This window comes from Triturus cristatus, chromosome 8 (assembly GCF_964204655.1).
Source record: "Triturus cristatus chromosome 8, aTriCri1.1, whole genome shotgun sequence".
Taxonomy (NCBI): Eukaryota; Metazoa; Chordata; class Amphibia; order Caudata; family Salamandridae; genus Triturus; species Triturus cristatus.
Genome location: NC_140591.1, coordinates 772,800,153 through 772,821,539, shown reverse-complemented (window position 1 = coordinate 772,821,539; position 21,387 = coordinate 772,800,153). Strand labels below are relative to the sequence as shown.

At 48.0% G+C, this 21,387-nt stretch overlaps 1 protein-coding gene across 2 annotated transcripts in view; it reads right to left on the bottom strand.

The window, feature by feature from the left end:
- PHKA2 (phosphorylase kinase regulatory subunit alpha 2) overlaps positions 1-21,387 on the bottom strand; it is a 687,190-nt gene that overhangs the window by 6,369 nt on the left and 659,434 nt on the right. For both annotated transcript variants that reach the window (XM_085622210.1, XM_085622209.1), the window contains one exon: positions 14,652-14,852. In XM_085622210.1, coding sequence (XP_085478336.1) covers positions 14,652-14,852 — 201 coding nt within the window. The remainder of the gene's footprint in view (positions 1-14,651; positions 14,853-21,387) is intronic.

Here is a 21,387-nt window from a genome sequence, read left to right as displayed (position 1 = left end):
AGACTTTCAAGGGTGGCGTTGTGGTGATTTGACAGGAATAGGATACTTGTTCTGCGAAAACGAAAGCAGCGATGTGCAAGATAGCTTGGGTGGAGCAGGAGATGAGTCAAAGCTCCCCTGCCTCGGGACCTAAGTAGTGGTGCCGCCCAGTTGAGTAGAAGAGTGTGACCAGGAACAGCAGACTCACGGATCGGCATTGCTCAGCAGCAGCCTCAGCCAGCCCCCACATCTGGTGAGCAGCGCGCACGTCTGCGCGCTGCCTTGACTGCCACACCTGGTTTCAAAAATGCTTTAGTATAATTAGTTAAAAAACACAGCTCTCTTGGCCGCAGGGTTTGACAGGTGCATCTCAGGAGGCTCTAATATGCATTACTTCTCATTTCAGTGCGGTGATGTGGATCACCACACTAAAATGCGTTAGTCTTGCGCAAGATGTGTGGTACCTGGCTGGGCTGCAGTGGGTGGGATAGGCTACAGGGCAACTGGATTTATTTTCAAATTTGGTGGAGAAGGTGCTTCTTGGAATGCCCAGAAAGGGTGGCTGGATAGCAGATATTTTAGGAATATTATTTACGTGGGACCGGGTGTTGCCAAGAGTGGCGGGGGAAGGTAGTAGGATGGCTGGTATTGTTTTTTAAAAAAACATTTAAATGGAATGGCAAGGAGTTGCTTTGGGTGAGAAGGAGTTGAGAGCTACAGGAATGTGGGTGTGAGGTGTATGGCTCCCCTTGGTTTTTCAACCCCTGCATATCTACTCTATGGTATCAGTTTATAGGATATTTTTCATGGAAAGGGAGATATACACATCATAATATTGTAGATGGGAAGCAAAAACTGAAAGTTTGGTTCCCTTGTATATTTAAGGTCAATTGGATTCCAGGTAGAAAACAATCCAGTTAGTAGTTCCTCAGCAGCATTTCTACGTTCTGTCAGGGATTTGAGATGGTCCTGTTTAGGTTGGTGGAAAATACTCTCAGGAAATTCTCATAGGGCACTGTTGATGCTCTGCTGTTCTGCCTAGCACACAGAAGCACTGAAACAGGGGTTTAGGCACAGAGAGCCTGAATCCCAAAATGCACTTTGTAGTTTGTTTTGTAGTACTGGTACAAAACCTTCTACAAAGTGCTATTCACAAACTACACTAGTGTAGTAACTTACACTTTTGTAGTAAGTCCATACCGCCACTATTTTCTATGGGAGGGAGATGCAATCCCAATAGTTGGCCAAGTGTAGTGCTGGACCTACTACAAAAATGTAAGTTTCTACAAAAGTCCAGTTTGTGAATACCGAAAAACTGTAAACTTGTCTAGCTCTGCATACTACAGGCCTGCCATTCCCTCATTACCTTTTACAGTAAGTACTAAGCAGACACTAACATTTGGACACTAGACAAGTATGGGACATGGGAATCTGATCTCTTGACAACTGTTTCTGAAGATCAATGTCCCACGTTTTACTGGACTAAATGTCTGCAGACACGCACACGTTTAAGCATTTTAGTAAAAGTAACTTCATGCTTGGTACCATCAATCCAGATATCGCAACTATCCTTGTCACATCTCCTGTTTCTTCTCTCTCTTTGCTTCTGCAGCCCCAGCCTCACATAAATTCTTGCCTATACACTTAAACCCACAGTAGATTGCCTTGTGCATTGCTCTTCTAATACCATATTAAGTCAACCACAGCTGGACAGATTGACTTCCATAAAAGACATATCACAATAAGGCAACAATTGCTGGACAGTCTGATCTCTATAAAAGAGACACCATATTGAGACAATCATTGCTGCGCTGACTTTCCTCCATGAAAGAGACTACAATGAATGTAACTGTCCTACTGAGCTAAACCCCCCACTCGAGGCCACCTAGGTCCGTTTACAAATCGACTTGTCTTGTCAGCCACATCCCACGGAAAAGTTCCCCGGGAGAGCTCTGGAATGTTTCCACTTTTTCTGCACGCCCCATATAATTTAATGACAGTGAAAATCTCTGTTGATATTAATGATAAAAACATTTGTTTTCCATTTCCTCGCATTTCGTCTGACCACTACATCTGAGTAATTGCCATTTTTATAAATTCATTTTCCTGCCATTTAAATTACTGGTTAAATTGATACAAATTGTACTTAGTGGTTCCTGCCTCCAAAAGCACCTCAGATGGAGACAGACTTTTGAGTTTGACCTGAGCTACGCACAAGGGGATCAGAAACACTATTAAAGTATGCCTGGTCTGACTATGAGCCTGCGCGCTGGTGTTGTGGGAGCGCATCGACAGAGTGTAAATCCACTCGTTGCTTCCCCATTCCTATCATGGCTGCCACGTACTCGCAGAGAGCTTGTCTTTTAACACACTTGTGGTTCTACTTGGTGCCTCAAAGATCTTCGCAGGTGATTATCTTATTTATATCAAGCAATTTTAGCCAGGAACTCACAGTGCCTTTTTTGTGCCTGAATGAATCAAATAGAAAAGATGCTGTACCCATACACAAATATAAAGTATGACAGTAACACAGATGCAACAGTCATTGGTGTGCAGAAAACAGAACTTGCTGGAAAAAAACATAAAAGAGGGCAACTTCAGTGCCCCAAGAACACATTTAGTGCAGAGATGTCTCACGTTCTCATGCCTAGCCTATATTTAGATATTTGTAATTAAGGGATGTCAGCTATCTCTCAAGTTATCCAGATAATGAATTTGTAGTTAGTTCTATACAGTCTAGTGCACAGCAAATTTCGTACGAAGAGGGAGTCAAAGCACTATACAATCAGGGTAGAGATTTGCAAAGGCGAGGGATATACACACATTTGAGGCAACAAACAGAAGTAATGGGGCAACAGCAAGCAGTCAGTGTGCAGAGCTTGTCAGCTTATAAGATAGATGTGCAACACAGGCCTATTGTGGTCACACTACGTAGCAATGGGAGGGTGTCAGAGTACTACGCAATAAGAACTAGAAGAACAAGTTACTTACCTTCGGTAACAATGTATCTGTAAGAAACATTAGTTAGTTAGATTCCTCACCTTAGAATATCCCCAGGCGTCAGACTGGATCCGGAAGATTTTTCGTCAGCAATACCCCTTGCGCGTCGCTAGGCGTCGTCTGCGGCTCCGCGTCCGTCGTCGTGCGCCGGAATGACGTCGTCGGAGTACTTAGACGCCGCCCTCGTGCGCTGACTTCAGTTCTTGTACATTGCCTTCCGCGCCAGGAACGCAGAGCCATGCAAGATACCGACACTGGTGCCAAAAAATTCTAGGGCCCTGAAAGGGATAGCCTTAACCCTAGATGTCAGTTCGCAGAACGAGGAAGATGGGTGGGTCGGTGAGGAATCTAACTAACTAATGTTTCTTACAGATACATCGTTACCGAAGGTAAGTAACTTGTTCATCTGAAAGAAACACGTTAGTTAGATTCCTCACCTTAGAATAGATACCCAAGCAATACCATCCCCGGTGGTGGGTCTGCGAACCAAGATCACACCAGAAAGTCCTGGAGGACAGAACGGCCAAAGAAGCCATCCCTCCGGACTTGGCTGTCAAGGCAATAATGCCTGGCAAACGTGTGTAGCGAAGCCCACGTTGCCGCCTGACAGATGTCCTGCAAAGGGACACCCCGTCCCAAAGCAGTAGTAGCCGCCGTGGCCCGAGTAGAATGGGCGCGCAGCCCAACAGGAGGGTCCTTTTTTGCCAAGGAATAACAAATTTTGATGCACAAAAGGACCCATCGAGAAATGGTCCGTTTGTGCACAGCTTTCCCCTTCTTAGCACCCACGTATCCAACGGAAAGTTGGTCGTCCACCCGGAACTGCTTTGTGCGGTCCAGATAAAAGGAGAGCGCACGTTTTGGGTCCAGACGGTGGAGCCTCTCTTCCTCTTTGGAAGGATGCGGAGGCGGAAAGAAGGTGGGCAAGGTGACAGACTGCCCAAGATGAAAGGGGGTCACCACTTTCAGAAGAAAGGAGGGACGAGGCAGAAGGACAACCTTGTCCGGATGAACAGAGAGAAAAGGAGGCTTGGATGATAAAGCCTGGAGCTCACTCACCCGTCTAGCCGAGGTGATGGCTACCAGAAAAGCAGTCTTAAGCGTCAGCAGACGAAGAGGACAATTATGAAGAGGCTCAAAGGGAGCGCACATTAGAAATGTGAGAACAAGATTCAAGTCCCACTGAGGCATTACAAAAGGGACAGGAGGGAACGTGTGAGTAATGCCTTTTAGAAAGCGTGTAACTACAGGGGACTTGAAAAGAGAAGGCTGATTAGGAAGCCACAAGAAGGCAGAGATGGCAGCAAGATAACCTTTCAAGGTGCCCAGGGCAGAGCCCTGCCGGGCCAAAGAAAGAAGAAAGAGGAGGACCTCAGAAAGAGGGGCGGAAAGGGGATCCACAGCCTTTGCTGTGCACCATGCCACAAATTTGTTCCACCGGCAGGCGTATACCGTCTTTGTGGAGGGACGCCTGGCTGCCAGAATGATATCACAGACTTCAGGAGGCATGTCAAATGGCATCAACTGCCGCCGCTCAATCTCCACGCATGGAGGTGGAGGCTGGACAGGTTCGGGTGTAGGACCATCCCCTGCTGCTGCGACAGAAGATCCTCCCGAAGGGGCAGACGTATCGGAGGATCGGTCAACATACTGAGTAGCTCGGGATACCAGTACCTTCGTGCCCAATCCGGGGCCACCAAGATGACTTGGGCCCGGTCGTGCCTGATCTTCTTCAGCACTCTGGGCAGAAGTGGTATAGGCAGAAAGGCGTACAACAGACCGCAACTCCACTCGTGACGAAAAGCGTCGCCGAGCGAGTGCCGCCTTGGAAATTCCAACGCGCAGAACTGCTGACATTGCGCGTTCTCTTCGGTGGCGAATAGATCTAACCAAGGCTCTCCCCACTGCTGAAAGAGACCTTGCGCCACTTCGGAGTTCAGACGCCATTCGTGATCCATCATGCACCGGCGGCTGAGTTCATCTGCTCTGGCGTTCAGAGAGCCCGCCAGATGTTTAACCACTAGGGTGACGCCCTGGTGTTCCAGCCACGTCCAGAGGTGCAGAGCCTCCTGACAAAGGGTCCACGACCCCACCCCGCCCTGTTTGTTGCAATACCACATGGCGGTGGTGTTGTCCGTGAACACCTGCACGACACTTCCCCTGACAGAGGGGAGGAAGGCTTTCAGTGCAAGTCGGATCGCTCTCAACTCCAACAGGTTGATGTGGAGGCGAGACTCCGCCGGAGACCAAAGGCCTCTGATCTCCGCCTCTCCCATATGGCCACCCCATCCCAGGAGGGACGCATCCGTCACTACGACATGCTCCGGTTGGGGAAGGGAGAGGCTCTTGCCCGTGACCCAATCGCGGTCCGTGAGCCACCACTGCAACTGCCGTGCAGTGCCCTCCGAGATCAAGACATGGTCGGACAGGTTGCCGTGATGCTGGGCCCACTGAAACTTCAGGTCCCACTGCAGAGCCCGCATGCGCCGCCTGGCGTGATGCACTAGTAGGATGCAGGAGGCCATCAGCCCCAGAAGCCGCAACACTAGCCTGACCGAAACCCAGGATAGAGGCCGAAAGATGGGAATCAGGGCCTGAATATCCCGGACCCGCTGTTCCGGCGGATAGACCCAGAACTACGCCGAATCGAGAACCGCTCCGATGAAGAGGAGTTTCTGAGAGGGACTCAGGTGCGACTTCGGCACGTTGATGGAAAACCCCAGCAAATGCAGGAGATCCGCCGTAGTCTGGAGGTGGGAGACGACTGCCTGGGGCGAGCCCGGATTCAACAACCAGTCGTCGAGATAGGGGAAGACTGGAACCCCTGATCTGCGCAGATGAGCTGCGACCACCGCCATCACTTTCGTGAACACCCGAGGGGCACTGGTAAGGCCGAAGGGGAGCACGGCAAACTGAAAGTGCTCGTGACCCACCGTGAACCGCAGGTAACGCCGGTGGGCCGGCAGGACGGGGATGTGGAAATATGCGTCCTGCAAGTCCAACGCTACCATCCAGTCTCCCGGGTCTAGGGCAGCTAGAACCTGAGCTAAAGTTAACATCTTGAACCTTTCCTTCCGGAGGAAGGCATTGACGTTCCGGAGGTCCAAGATAGGGCGTAGGCCCCCTTTGCCCTTCTTGGGAACCAGAAAGTAGTGGGAATAACAACCACGACCTACTTCTGGGCTCGAAACTTCCTCGTGGAGAAGATTCAAATGATCCCCCGAGATACGGTGGTGCTGCGGTGGTATGGCTGGAGGGGTCGTCTCGAAGGGGAGGGAGTAGCCCCTTCGGACGATTTGCAGCACCCACCTGTCCGATGTGATGGACCGCCAGTGGAGCAGGTGATGGCGAACTCTGCCGCCCACTGGCGTGGAATGGGCCTCAAAGCTCGGACTAGGAAGGCTTTGAGGCAGATGCTGCCGGGGTGGATGTGGGCTGACCGCGTCGTCCTCCAGAACCGCCTCGGCGGAAACCACGTCCACTAGGTGGCTAGGCGGACGTGAGGAGGCACCCCTTCCTTGGCCACGAAAGGGGCGAAAGGCGGAAGTTTGCGACCGCGGGGCCGAGAGGCCCAAGGACTTGGCCGTAGCCCGGGAGTCCTTAAAGCGATTCAGCGCACTGTCCGCTTTCTCACCAAAAAGGCGAGTGCCATCAAAGGGCATGTCCATGAGAGTGCTCTGGACATCTCCCGAAAAGGACGTGGACCGCAGCCAGACGTCTAAGCGCCACCGTGGTAGAAATCGCCCTACCCAGCGAGTCCGTAGTGTCAAGCCCACATCTGATAGCATGTCGTGCTGCATCCCTCTTATCGGCCAGAGCCTGGGTAAGTCGTGTCTGGACCTCCTCCGGACACAGGAGCAGCACGTCCTCCACCGTATCCCACAGAGAGTGGGAATAACGGTCCAAAAGACAGGCGGTGGTCAAGGACCGCAGGCCCAAACTAAGGGAGGAGAACAGCCTTTTGCCAAACTGTTCCAGTCTCTTGGAATCCTGGTCCGGCGGAGCGGTCGGGAAGGAGGATTGGGAGGTAGAAGCCTGGATAACCAGGCTCTCGGGGGTAGGGTGTTGGGACAGAAAACTGGGGTCGCCCGGAGCAGGGCGGTGGCGCCTGGCGACGTTCCTGTCCACAGGAGGGACTGTGGAGGGCTTGGACCAGGTGCCCTGCAGAACGTCAATGAGGGCCTCATTGAATTGCAGCAGAGGCTCAGTGGAGCTTGCTGCAGACTGAAGCACCTCAGTGAGGACGTTAGTTCTCACAGCCACGGCAGGTAGCTCGAGCCCAAGGGCTGCGGCCGCCTTGCGCAGCACCACAGAGAAAGCAGCACCCTCCTCCGAAGCCACACTCGGAGGAGAGATGAATCCAGTGTCTGGAGAAGTATCCAGACCACTGGCCTCCCCCAGTTAATCTGCCCAGTCCTGTGACAGCTGAGCCTGAACGGCCATAGGATCCTCGGACCCCTCCCATTCGCCCCCGTCATCCGATTCCTGGTAAACAGGAGGAAGGATCGGAGCCGGACGATAGACATAATGTGTCTCCAGCGGCGCCGTACGCGGCGTCCATCGACGCCGTAACGGCGCCGGGTCCGGAGCGGGGCTGAACTGGGGCACGACGCCGAGCGGAGCCGGCGTCGGAGGTGGAACCGGTGTCGACGCCGGCGGAGGAGGCATGACGAGGTCGACCGGCGTTGGCATGCAAGGTTGCCCAGTCGGGTCCGCGAGGCCCGAAGGCGCGCCAGTGGGCGTCGACGGCGGAGCCAGGTTCCTCATGGCCGAGAGGAAGGCACTGACTTCCGCCGGCGTCGCGTCAGTCCCAGGGACCGGCGGGTATGGGGACTTGCGCGGCGCTGGAGCCGCAGGGGTGGAACCACCCTGACCCTCGGCCGAGTCGCGCGACCGGCGAGGGGAGTCTGAAGAGCGGTGTCGCCTCTTGGACTTCTTGGAGTGCTTCGACTTACCCGAAGACTTGGAGCCAGACGATCGATGATGACGTCGGCTGCGGCTCCACGACCGATCCTTGGACCTCCTCCTGGACCGGGATCGAGAGGGGCGCGGAGCCGAGTGGCGAAGCTCGAGAAGCTTACGGGACCGCTCCCGTCTAGCCTTCGAGGTCAGGGCCTTGCAGTCCGAACACGACTCCGCGTCGTGGTCGAGGCCCAATCAGTAAAGGCACCGGCGGTGATGATCCGTAACCGACATCAAGCGGTTGCAGTCAGCACAGGCTTTAAAACCAGGCATCCTACCGGCACCGGAGTCGAGACAAGATCAAAAAGGATCAAAAAACTTAGTAAAAAAAAACTAAAAGGGGTAACTCTCCCAGATCTGCGCTTACTGGCGCGGAAAAAAGAAGAACTGACGTCAGCGCACGAGGGCGGCGTCTAAGTACTCCGACGACGTCATTACGGCGCACGACGCCGACGACGGACGCGGAGCCGCAGACGACGCCTAGCGACGCGCAAGGGGTATTGCTGATGAAAAATCTTCCGGATCCAGTCTGACGCCTGGGGATATTCTAAGGTGAGGAATCTAACTAACGTGTTTCTTTCAGACACACAATGCATGGGTATCGACTCAAATAACTGCAACATACAATATTCATATTAGTTCAACGTTAGGTGGGACTACAGCAGTCTTGTAAGGCACTAAACATTCAGGAATGATAGCGGGACACAATTGCTGACAGCAGCTTATCAAACTAGCATGCCACTCCACTCTTTGACACTCTATGCCACGTGGTGTGGAGTGACGTCGGGTGGAGTGGCGTTAAGTGTAGTGGAGTGGAGTGGCGTACAGTAGAGTGGTGGGTAGTAGAATGGCGTCAAGTAGAGTGAAATAGAGTAGAGTGGCATAGAGTAGAGTGGCATGAAAAAGATTGGCATGGTATAGAGTAGAGTGGTGTAGAGCAGAGTGGCATAGAGTGGAGTGGTGTAGAGCAGAGTGGGGTATAATGGAGTGGCGTAGAGTAGAGAGTCACAGAGTTTAATGGAGTGATGTAGTGTGGAGTGGAATAGATTGGTGTAGTGTGGCGTAGAGTGGAGTGGCACACATTACAGGGGAATGGCGTAGAGTGGCACAGAGTAGAGTGTAGTGGCCTAGAGTGCAGTAGAGTAGCATATCGTGAAGTGGCGAGGAGTGGCGTAGAGTGGTGTAGTGTGGCATGGAGTAGCACAGAGTAGAGTGGGACTGTATGGAGTAAAGCGGAATTGCGTAGCGTACAGCAGAGTGGAGTGGTGTAGAGTAGTGTGGAGTGGAGTAGATTGCCATAGAGTGGCATATATTAGAGTGGTGTACAGTAGAGTGACACAGATAGAGTGTAGAGGTATAGAGTGCCATAGCGTGGAGCAAAGTTGAGTGGCGCAGAATAGAGTGTCAAAGAATGGAGTGGTGTATAATAGAGTGGCATACAGTAAAGTGGCAAAGAGAGGGGTGGCGTAGAGTGAAGTGGCACAGAGTACAGTGGCATAGAGTGACATTGTATGGAGTAGAGTGGAATTGCGTGGCGTATAGTAGAGTGGCATACAGTGGAGTAGGGTGGCGTGGAGTTGCATGGAGTAGAGTGGTGCAGAGTGGAGTGGCATTGAGTACAGTGGAGTAGAGTGGCATTGTGTGGAGTGGAGAGGTGAAGAGCAGAGAGCAGTGGCATAGAGTTGAGTGGCATAGAGTGGCAAGGAGTATCACAGAGGGGATTTGTGTAGAGTGAAGTAGATAGGTATAGAGTGGAGAGGCGGAGAGTAGAGTGGGGTGGCATAGAGTACAGTGAAGTAGAGTGCCGTAGATTGGCATTGTGTGGAGTGGCACAGAGTAGAGTGAAGTATGTAGAGTTGAGGGGCATAGCGTGACAAGGAGTGGTTTAGAGTGGAGTGGTGTAGAGTAGAGTGGAGTAGATAGGTATAGAGTGGAGCTACGTAGAGTAGAGGTCCTACAGGTACTTACACCAGTTTCCCCTTGCAGCTTGGACGTGTGACACTTATCCATCCTGCTCCCTCTGTGCACTGATCAGCCTGTTCTAGTGCTCGCACAGGCATTGCGATTATTACCAGAACCATTCAGCCTTTGCTAGTGCTCACTATATTTATTTGACTCATTTTATTATGAACACTATTTAACTTTAGTGAATTTGTATTACCCCTCATTTTGTTAGGAATTTAGTTATCTCGCCTCTAGGGCTGCCTCATTCTTACCACTGTGCTCCCCCATCTTCCCGCCAGCCACTTCCCTAGTGTCCATCCCAAGACCTACTTAATGGACGCCATAGTGTGGCCACGCTTGTCCACGCCCAGCACCAGGAACCCTTGCCTTCTGGGCACCCACAGGTCCTCCACCGAAGATCTCCAAGCCCCGGACCCCGGACGCCGCAACAACTGCTGCCTCGCATCTCCTCATTCTACATCAGAACTGTTTACCTGCCATCGCTGTCTTTTCACCTGCAACTTAGGACCTAAAGCCCCCACAGAAACTCACGCCACTCCCCCCTCTGCCGGCAGAGACCACCCCGGAAACACTCCAATGCTTCCTGATCAATGCTGGATCTTTCTGCAAACATACTGCTCCTCTGACTCCGACATCGCAAGGCCCAATGGTTACAAGATGACACACCGGCACCACACCAACAAACATCGAGGGGACATCACCATTGTGAACAAGGAAACAATTTGCTGCACCAGCACCAAAGACGACACCACACTGATCATAGAACACCTCAATTTTCAACTCCACACTGATGACAAAACAACCATCAAAGGCACCCTCATCTACAGACCACCAGGACCACGCACTGGTAGCCCCACTTGTCATCGAGTCCAAGCACACTATCTTCTTCCGAGACCTCAACTTCCACATGGACGATTCCACAGACACCAACCTACTGGAACGAATGAACAACATTGGCCCCACCAAGCTGGTTACAGACCTCACACACAGAGCAGGACACACACCGAACCCTATCATCACGTCCAACAACAGAGTCAAATACAGCCATACCACAGAACTCACCTGGACCAACCATTCCATTGTCCACTTCACCATCGCAGGACCACCTTGCACCGCCACCACTAACACCTCCATGCGCAGCTGGAGCAAAGTGATACAGATCCAATGGATAGATGCCATCAACACCACCCAGGCCGGCTCGACAGCTGACCTCAAACAAGCAGTTCAGAATTTCAACACCTGGATCACCAACGCCGTCGACCTAGTTGCCCCCGCTGGTACATACCAGAACTCAGTACAATGAAACGCAGCTGCAGACAACTGGTAAGAAGATGGTGCACCAGCAGAGATGCTACAGACTAAGCCACCTTCAAGTTAGCCCTCAAAGAACACTACCAATGGCTCAAAGATGCGAAAAAGGACACCCTTGAAGACTGCATCAAGGCAAGTACCAACCTCACCAAGGAACTCTTCACCATCGTCAGAGAGTTCTCCTGCCCACCAGCCACAGAGAACACTATTCATCATTCACTGGAACTCTGCGATGCTCTAGCGACTCACTGCCACAACAAGATATCCATCATCCACATGAACTTTGAGTCCCAACCCACTGTCCTCGACAGCCTTCTCACTCCAATGGAAGCCTCCCCAGACTAGCATCTCACCGCATGGGAACAGCTCAGCACACCGAAACCCACAGCCATCATGAACTGCATCCACTCGATAGCCCCCTGACCCCACAGCCTCTTCAACCTAGGAGGTAAGGAGATCAGCCACTAACTCACCACCATCCTCAATGTATCCATCGCCACAGCCACCTTTTCAGATGCATGGAAACATGCAAAAGTCAGACCTCTCCTCAGTAAACCCTCCACCAACCCAATCAAACTACAGAACTACCACCCATCTCACTGCTCCCTTTCTCCGCCAACGTCCTGGAGAAGGAAATCAACCGGCAGCCCACAGAACACCTGGAGAGAAACAACCTTCTAGAGGCCTGCCAATCCGGTTTCTGCATCAACCACATCACCAAGCCCACCCTGATCGCTGCCACAGATGATATCTGCACCCTACTCCACAGGGGAGAATTGGCGATACTGATCCTCCTCGACCTCTAAGCAACTTTCTACACCATAATCCTACCTTACCATCATCAAGAGACTGCACCAGATCAAGGGAGATGCACTCAGATGGATTGCATCGTTCCTCATGATGGGACAAGCGCAGAGAATCCGGCTATCTCCCTTAACCTCGGACCCCAAGAGCACCATCTGCAGCGTCACTCTAGGTTCATCCCTCAGTCTCAACCTCTTCAACACTTGCATGACAGCTCTAGCCAACATTGTCAGAACCCACGATCTCAATATCAAATCCTATGCCAACGAAACACAGCTCCTCCTCTCACTCTTAGCAGACCCCTCCACCACTAAGACCAACTTCCACAACTGCATGAAAAATGTCACAGACTGGATGAAGGCCAACTGTCTGAAGCTCAACACTGACAAGACGGAAGAGTTGATCTTTGGTAACCACTCCTCCTCCTCGAACTCGGACCCACACCCTCACCGAAAACCACGCCCTCTACCTCGGCATCATCCTGGACAGCAAACTCACCATGAAACAACAGATCAAGGTAGTCTCCTCTTCCTGCTTTCACACTCTCCACATGCTATGAAGAATCTTCAAATGGCTCCCCATCAGCACAAGACTAACAGTCACGCAAGCCTTAATCACTAAATGGCTGGACTATGGCAACGCATGCAGGAACCACAACTGAACTCATGAGAAGGCTCCAGACTATACAGAACGCAGCGGCCAGACTGATCCCCAACCTGCCCAAAAGGGCTCATATCACCCCACACCTGAGAAGCCTCCACTGGTTTCCCATTCAGAAAAGATGCCAATTCAGGATGCTGACACATGCCTACAAAGCACTCCACAACCAAGGACCAGCATACATGAACCACCGCCTGAACTGCCACCAACCATACAGAAACCTTTGCTCTGCTTCCCTTGCCTAGCACAGACACCGTGCACACTCCGTAGCCACAGCGGAGGCCGCTCCTTCTCCCACTTCGCCACCAAGTCCTGGAACGCCCTCCACCTCTGAACATCACCCTCGCTGACAGACTTCAGGAAGAGACTCAAGACCTGACTTTTCGACTAAGTCCAGCAACCCATCACCTGGATACCCTCACAGGTGATCAGCTGTGCTTTACAAGTACCGATTGGTGATGATGATGAGGGAGTGGCGTACAGTAGAGTGGTATAGAGTGGGGTGGAGTATTGTGGTGTGGGATAGAGTGGCATTGAGTGATGTAGAGTGGAGTGTAATAGCGTGGCATTGTACGGGGTGTAGTTGCATGGCATAGAGTAGAGTGTTGTAGAGTGGAGATGCATAGAGGGGGTGACATAGAGTGGGATGGCGTGGACTAGAGTAGAGTGGAGTGGTATAGAGTAAATAGGTGTATATTAGAGTGGTGTAAAGTAGAGTGGCATCAAGTAGAGTGTAGTGGCGTAGAGTGCCGTGCAGTGACATAGAGTGGAGTGGCATGAAGGAGAGTGGCATAGAACAGAGTAGCATAGAATAGAGTGGTGTTGAGTGGCATGGATTAGCATAGATTAGAGTGGAATGGCATAGAGTAATAGTGGAGCAGAGTAGAGTGGCATTGTATGGAGCAGAGTGAAGTTGCGTGGAGTAGAGTGGCATTGAGAAGAGTGGTGTGGAGTGGAGTGGTGCAGAGTGGCGTACAGTAGAGTGGAGTGGCATAGATTTCAGTAGAGTGACAATGTGTGGAGTGGTATAGAGTAGAGTGATGTGGCATAGTGTGCAGTGGCATAGAGTTGAGTGCCATAGAGTGTCACGGAATGGTTTGGAGAGGCGTAGAGTAGCATGACGCAGGGTATAGTGGTACAAAGTAGAGCAGAGTGGTGTAGAGTGGAGTGATGTAGAGCGCAGTAGCATGAAGTAGAGCAATGTAGGTATAGTGTAATACAGTTGTAAAAAACAGAGTGGTTGAGGAAAAAGTTGTGACAAGTGTACGAGTGACAGAGAACAGAAAACATTAACTCTTCCTGTTCAAACCTTGCTATCTTGTCTAATTATAGAGAAATTTAGGCTGGGATAAGGATGTCTATAAGGGGTGGAACGAGGACATAGAGGTTCTAATACATAGCAGCAGTAACTAGTGTAGTTAGAGGCTGCAGATTTACAGTTGAGGGCACAGTTTAGAGTAGACAAGATATTTTTGTAGGAAACAAGTTCACAAATACATGTTTTATTGGTATAAAATATATGTAACATATTTATTGCTGTGGTTCTGTAGCTGGCTAATAATAACACCCATAAATACCCAGAAAGCACTGTATTTTAGGGATTTTCAGTGTGAGGCATGTTGTTATCTTGTGCTTTTCTCGTATAAAAAATGCTGTTTCACAAATAAAGTTTACCCAAAGGAGGAGATTTAAGGACCTAATTTAGAGTTGGCTTTTAATACAAAATCCTCTATTTTCTGGATTAGAGCTAGAACCAGGTTAGAACCAATCATTGGAATTTACTCCATCTTACTATCTCTTAAGGCAGAGGAAATTCCAACAGTGGAGTTTCTCTAGATTTAGCACTTATACCAGAAAATAGGAAGATTTTCTTTTACCATCCAAATCTACAGCCTGCCCTTAGACTTAATTTGAGGATTCAGGTTAGTCAGTGCAATTTAATTTTCAATTAGGCACTCCACCACACGTACCTGCTCCTGAAGGAAAAGATCATTGGCCAAGTGCACTATCCGATCTACATGGATGATGCCACCAATGCTAGCCACCTCCATGTCTGACAAAAGCGTGAGAACAAGAATGGTTTCAACCAGCAGCTGCCTGTATTCGGGCTGCGGGACATGGTTCAACACTGACTCCACATGGACAGCGAATTTGATCTCACAAGGTGTCATCTGACAAAGAGGACAGCAGAGAAAGGTAAACAGAAAAAAATTACTCTTAACAGAGCATATGGCAGAAAAAATAAACTACATATTCTGTGAGCATCGCCCACCAAAGAAACCAAACAAGCACTACTTGCACTGGAAATAACATTTTTGACGTCAAAGTATAGACAATTATATACCACTAAACTCCTATTTCGTCACAACAAAGGGTCCTGCAGACAATGCAAGAAATAGATGTGGTATTACACACAAGGCATGCTAAATAACAAGTTACTTACCTTCGGTAATGCCTTTTTTGGTACAGACTCTATCTAACCGCAGAATCCTCACCTTTTGAATACCTCCAGGCGTCTTACTGCATCCAGAAACTTTTGTATAGCAACGCCTCCAGTGTCAGAAGGTGGCATTGTGTGACGTCATGGTTCTGTGAGCAATTCCCTCTCATGCGGCTGTGATGTCAGATTCCCTACATATACATTACCTGCTCCTGCTGGTGTCATATTCTTTCTGCCCATCAACCGAACCAACAGACGTAGAGCCTTAAGAAATGCAATTCAATGTGTATGATAATAATAATTTTTTTGTGTGTTGATATCCAAAAACACAAATATATGTCAACATAAGCCTTTGCTTAAGCCCCTTCCATGGAACAGTGAGGTAGCAGGGCAGGTGAGGAATCTGGGGTTACATAGGGGCCGATTCACAGAACTAACTTGAGACAAAATCCTAAACTTACTACTTTTGGTATTCACAGAAGTTAGGATTTTGTCTAAAGTTTGACATAAGACAAACTTAAGACAGACTTAAGACAGACTTAAGACAGACTTAAGACAAACCTAAGACAAACTTAAGACAGACTTAAGACAGACTTAAGACAAAATCCTAACTTCTGTGAATACCAAAAGTAGTAAGTTTAGGATTTTGTCTTAAGTTAGTTCTGTGAATCGGGCCCATAGAGTCTACCAAAAAAGGCATTACCAAAGGTAAGAAACTTGATCTTCTGATAGACTTCTAACCACAGATTCCTCACCTTTTGAATAGATACCATAGCGGTACCATTCAGATGGTGAGTCTGGGGACTGACTCCCAGTAGGAAATCTTGTGGGACAAACCGGGCAAAATGCCCTTCTCTCCTGACTTGACTATCTAATCAATAATGCTTGGTCAACATGTGCAAAAATGCCCATATTACAGCCTGACATATATATATATATGTAACACCGTAACAATACAAGCCAAAGCTGTAGTAGCAGCCTTTGCCCTGGTTAAATGTGCACGCAGTCCCACTGGAGGCTATTTCTTGGATAGAGTATAACAAATCTTAATGGATAAGAAAATCCATCTAGAACTTGTATTGCCCATGTTTTACTCCTGAGAATCCAACAAAAAGTTAATCATCCAGTCAAAATTCTCTAATTCTGTCCAAATAAAAACAAAGAGCTCTCTTGGGATCAAGACGATGTAACCGTTCCTCTTCCTTTGTAGTATAAGGTGGTGCATAACAGTTTGGCAATGTAATGGACTGTCCCACATTAAAGGGTATAACTGCTTTAGGAAGGAATGCTGCTTTAATTAAAACACAAAGGAGGCTATAAAAGCAGATGCTCAATAGAAGGAAAAGGGAGATACAAGATCAGACATGTGAAAAATTTGCTCAAGTGGCTAATGCACGGAAGCCCCCTTATTCTGGAAAACAATTAACCATACCTATTTTAAAAATCATTCTGCAGCAAACACCGAGAGCCTAGTCCAGCCCTCGGACTCGTTAAAGTATTTTAGGCAGGTTTTTAACCCAGATAATGCCATTTTTGTATTACCAGATAACTGAGATTTCATAATCATGGATTCTTCCAATTTGGCCCCTATTACTCTGGATGAGGTTACAGTGGCCCTAGACAGATGTGTAAATGGAAAGGCACCTGGACTTGATGGGGTACCAGTAGATACTTTTAAGACTGATACAGGTCATTGGGCCCCAATTTTACAAAGAGTATGTAACGCTGCAGCTGGTAGTCTTGTGCCCAGAACTTGGACGGAAAGCATTATAGTACCTATTTTTTAAAAGAGCGATAGAGGTGATGCTAAATGCTATTGCCCTATTTCCCTACTTGATACAACCTCCAAATTCATGGGCAGAATACTTCTAGAGACTGGAAATCTGGGCAACTGATAACTTAACCCTTACAGACTCACAGTATGGATTCAGAAAGGAGATAGGGACTGCTGAGCATTGCATCAACCTCCATTTAATAATTAGTAAATATACAGTTGCAAAAAAGGGCTATATACACTTGTGTTTTGTCAATCTCACAAGTGCTTTCGACTTAGTAAATCATGTACAATTACGGCAGATTTTGGCTCCCATGGGTGCTCCAAGCGATATTATTGTCTACCTGTCACAAAAATATAAAGGATTAACCACAAGAGTTCGACAATGGCCTGGAGGAGAGTGTACTACCCGTTTTAGAGTAACACTTGGGATTAGGCAGGATTGTGTTCTTGCCCCACTCCTGTCCTCTTTATATATAAACAGAGTAGACGAATGCCTGCAAAAGTTAAAGGCCGATGACCCTACAGTTGGTAACCGCATCGTCCCTACTTTGCTTTACGCACACAACGCGGTTCTTCTGTCTAGAACTGCTAACGGGCTCCAGTGCCTAATTGAGAAGTTTGCAGAATATATGCAGAAAAAATATTTAATACTTAATTTGATTTTTTTTTTACGATGGTCTGCAGAAAAGGGAAGCCAAAGACTAGGACACACCATGTAAATAGTGTCCCCATTGCAGAAACACATTCATTTTTGTATTTAGGCCTGTTACATCAAACGGCCATTGGGGACCCCATATTGTTTCATGCAAATCAAAATTTACACGGATAACAGAGGCAATTTTTAGATTTTCAAACAAAATGGGGAATAAGCCAATTAGGGACATTTTGACCCTTTAAAGGATTAAGTGCCTTTCTGGAACCTGTTATGTTGCTGCGCTTTGGGGAACGACCAACCATGCTATCCTCCAGACCCAAGAAAATATCTTCTTAAGATTGGTAGCCTTTACCAACTCTACCTCCATATGTATTGTTCATAAAGAGCTTGCTGCCCCTTATATTAATGATTTTATTAGTGCAGCAGGCTTTAGTGTCTGGTATGGGAACTGGAGTAAAGAGGGAACTAAATGTACGCAGGAAATTATTAAGGACTGCCTCACCCTTGAGCATGGTTAAAAAAATCATTGGTTTATGTATATTAATAATATATTAAAATGATGCGCTGAGAATATTGATTTTAATAATCCTTTACAAATTCTTAGTTATAGTAAAAAGGAATTAAAAACTGGGCTCATAGAATCAAGGGAATGGTTAAGAGAAGTTGAGGCAAACTCGAAACAGTTGACTAGGGCATACAGTGACAGGCCCATTGGATCAGGAATACAGCGCTACCTACTCCAGGTCTCGAACTTAAGACATAGATTATATCTTACAAGGCTAAGAATGAATGGGGACAATCCACTTTTTAATAGCTTTTCCAACCATGGGGAAGTGGGAACAAAATCTCCCAAAGTGCCATGGGATGGAAAATCGGACCAGACAACTTTACATTTAATTTTATTTTGTGATTTTTATAGAGACATCAGGAAGACCATGTACATCCATTATTTTTAAACGAAAAATAGTATACATAAAATATTGCATTTGATTTTACCTGTAACGCGGTGGTGGTGTATATCCAAATGGCAATTAAAAGACGAAAGTTTAATTTATACCTAGAGGCTCTACTCTATGAAGATGACAAAACATATACTGACTAGTGATGCCTAGGGATGCTGTGTGATGTTGTGTCATACATATTGCACTTAGGCACTTTATGTACAAATCACCTCCTGTGATTAATTCTTTACAGTACTATGTTTATTGTTTATCTATTTTAGAATAATTTTTAACATCTTTATGTGTTCTAATGTATTGACGATGAATTGTGAAGATGATTTTTTTTTTTTTTAGAATGCTTTTATGGTTGTACTATTTCTTTTAACTGAATAAAGGTAAATTGATTTGATTGCTTAATCATCCAGTCAAAATTCTCAAATTCTGTCCAAATAAAAGCAAAGAGCTCTCTTGGGATCAAGACAATGTAACCATTCTTCTTCCTTTGTAGTATAAGATGGCGCATAAAAGTTTGACAATGTAATGGATTGTCCCACATTAAAGGGCATAACTATTTTAGGAAGGAATGCTGCTATTGTTTAGAAACTAACTTATGAGGAAAAAAGGAAACATGGAGGTACTGATGAAAAAGCCTGAAGTTCACTTACTCGTCTAGCAGACGTAATTGCTGTAAGGAACACTGTTTTCAGAGTAAACAGACACAAAGAACAACTGTGTATAGGTTCAAACAGTAAGCACATTAGCTATGTTGTGACTAGATGCAAATCCCACTGTGGCATTATAAAAGGAACAGGAGGAAACATATAGACCAATACCTTTAAAAAACAAATCATTACAGGTGATTTAAAAAAATGATGGTTGATCCGGTGAATGTAAGAAAACTGAAAGGGCTGCCAAATGACCTTTAACTGTAGCTACAGCTAGATCTTGCTGAGCCAGTGATAACCAAAACAAGAGAATATCAGAAAGGGAAGCTTCTAAAGGTTGGATATGATGCAAAGCACACCACACCACACCACACCACAAACCTTTGCCACTGCCCATCATTAACAGTATTATTAAATGGACGCCTGGCTGCCAGAATTACACCAACAACTTCCAAAGGAAGTTCATATGTTAACAACTTCCTCCGCTCAATCTCCATTCATGGAGTTGTAACATGGTCGGGCTTGGGTGCAGAACCCGACTTTGCGGCTTTGACAGGAGGTCCTCCCTTAAAGGTAGCCGAAATGGTGGACTGATGCTTAGGGCCAGAGGTTCAGGATACCACATTCTCCTTGCCCAGTCTGGAGCCACTAGGATGACTTGGTCTCTCTTGATCTTCTTGAGCACTCTGGGCATGAGAGGTAGTGGTGGATAGGCATATGAGAGTCCTGAGTCCCAGTGAAGGTGAAAGGTGCCTCCTAGAGAAGACTGCCTTGGGTATTCCAATTTGCAAAATTATCAACCCTGCAGTGACAAATAGATCAAGCCAGGGCTCTCCTCTTCATTGGAAGAGACCCCATACCACCGCCAAGCACAGATGCCATTCACCATCTGGTAGATATCACAGGTTGTGTTTGTCTGCTCTGACCTTTAAAGATCAAGCCAGGTGTTGGAAGATTAGAAATATGCCCTGATTGCTCAGAAACTCCCAAAGATGAAGAGCTTCCAGACACAGAACCAATTAACCCACTCCCTGTTTGTTGGAATATCACATGGTGGTCGTATTGTCTGCGAGTACCTGCACTCGTTGCCCTTTGAATTTTGGAAGAAAAGCTTTTAAGGCCTCTGATCTCCATGTCCCTCAGACGGCCTCCCCAACCCAGTAAAGATGCATCTGTCACAATGGTCAGTTCAGTGTGGGGCAATGAGAGAGGTCTTCCACTAGTCAAACTGTAGTCTAGCAGCCACCAATGCAGGTCTTTCGCAGTCTCCTCCAACACCTGGATGAAATCTGACAGAGTTCTTCGGTGTTGAGCCCACTGAGACTTCAAATAAAACTTCAAAGCCCTAATGTGCCACTTGGTATGGTCCCCAAGCATAATGCAGGAGGCGAAGAGGCCCAGAATTCTCAGAGCCCCTCTCACCAAGATCCAGGCTGAAACATCTGGTTCATATCCCAAATGTCCTGGATTTGATGAGGCAGAGGTATAGCTGAAAACAATACCATGTCCAGTATAGCTCAGATAAAGGGGAATCTTGGTGAAGGAGTCAGGTGTGACTTCGGCACATTGATAGTAAAATCCAAAGACATCAATAGGTTGGCCGTCGTCGGGAGACGGTTGGCAACTTCCTGAGAAGACCCCGCTTTTAACCGCCAGTCATTGAGGTATGGAAAAATTGGTTGTGATACGGCACAGGGCATGCTGTATACTTCCAACATGGCAGCAGCTGGTAACAATACGGGGATAAAGAACTCTGCACCAGCCAAGCACAACCAAGTGCCTTCGACTGCGAACAACATAAAAGAAAGACTGCTCCTTTTCTCCAGAGACGCGCAGAAGGATGAAAACTCGATCAAGGAGGCAGACCCGTATGGAACAGGAGACCGGGTAACGCAGGACAAGGAGGAAAGCAGCTTTGGCAGAGACCAGGTGATGCAGGACGAGGGGGCAAGCAGCTTTGGCGGAGTACGGGTGACGCAGGATGGGGTGGCTGACAGCGCAGCCAGAGAGCACTGTGCTTGGTTCCAGCGTGCCCCGAGGAGGTGCGAATGTTGCGAACCCCAAAACCATGGCCCTGGAGGGTTGTGGTCCCTGGCAAGTCCAACTGGGCTTCATAACTATTTTTAGGAGGTGGTGGGAGAGCTTAAAAGGGTCATGAATGACTCACGCCTGACATTCATGGGCCATGAAACCCACTTGCATTTTTGTTATTGTTTTGTGTGTGGCAG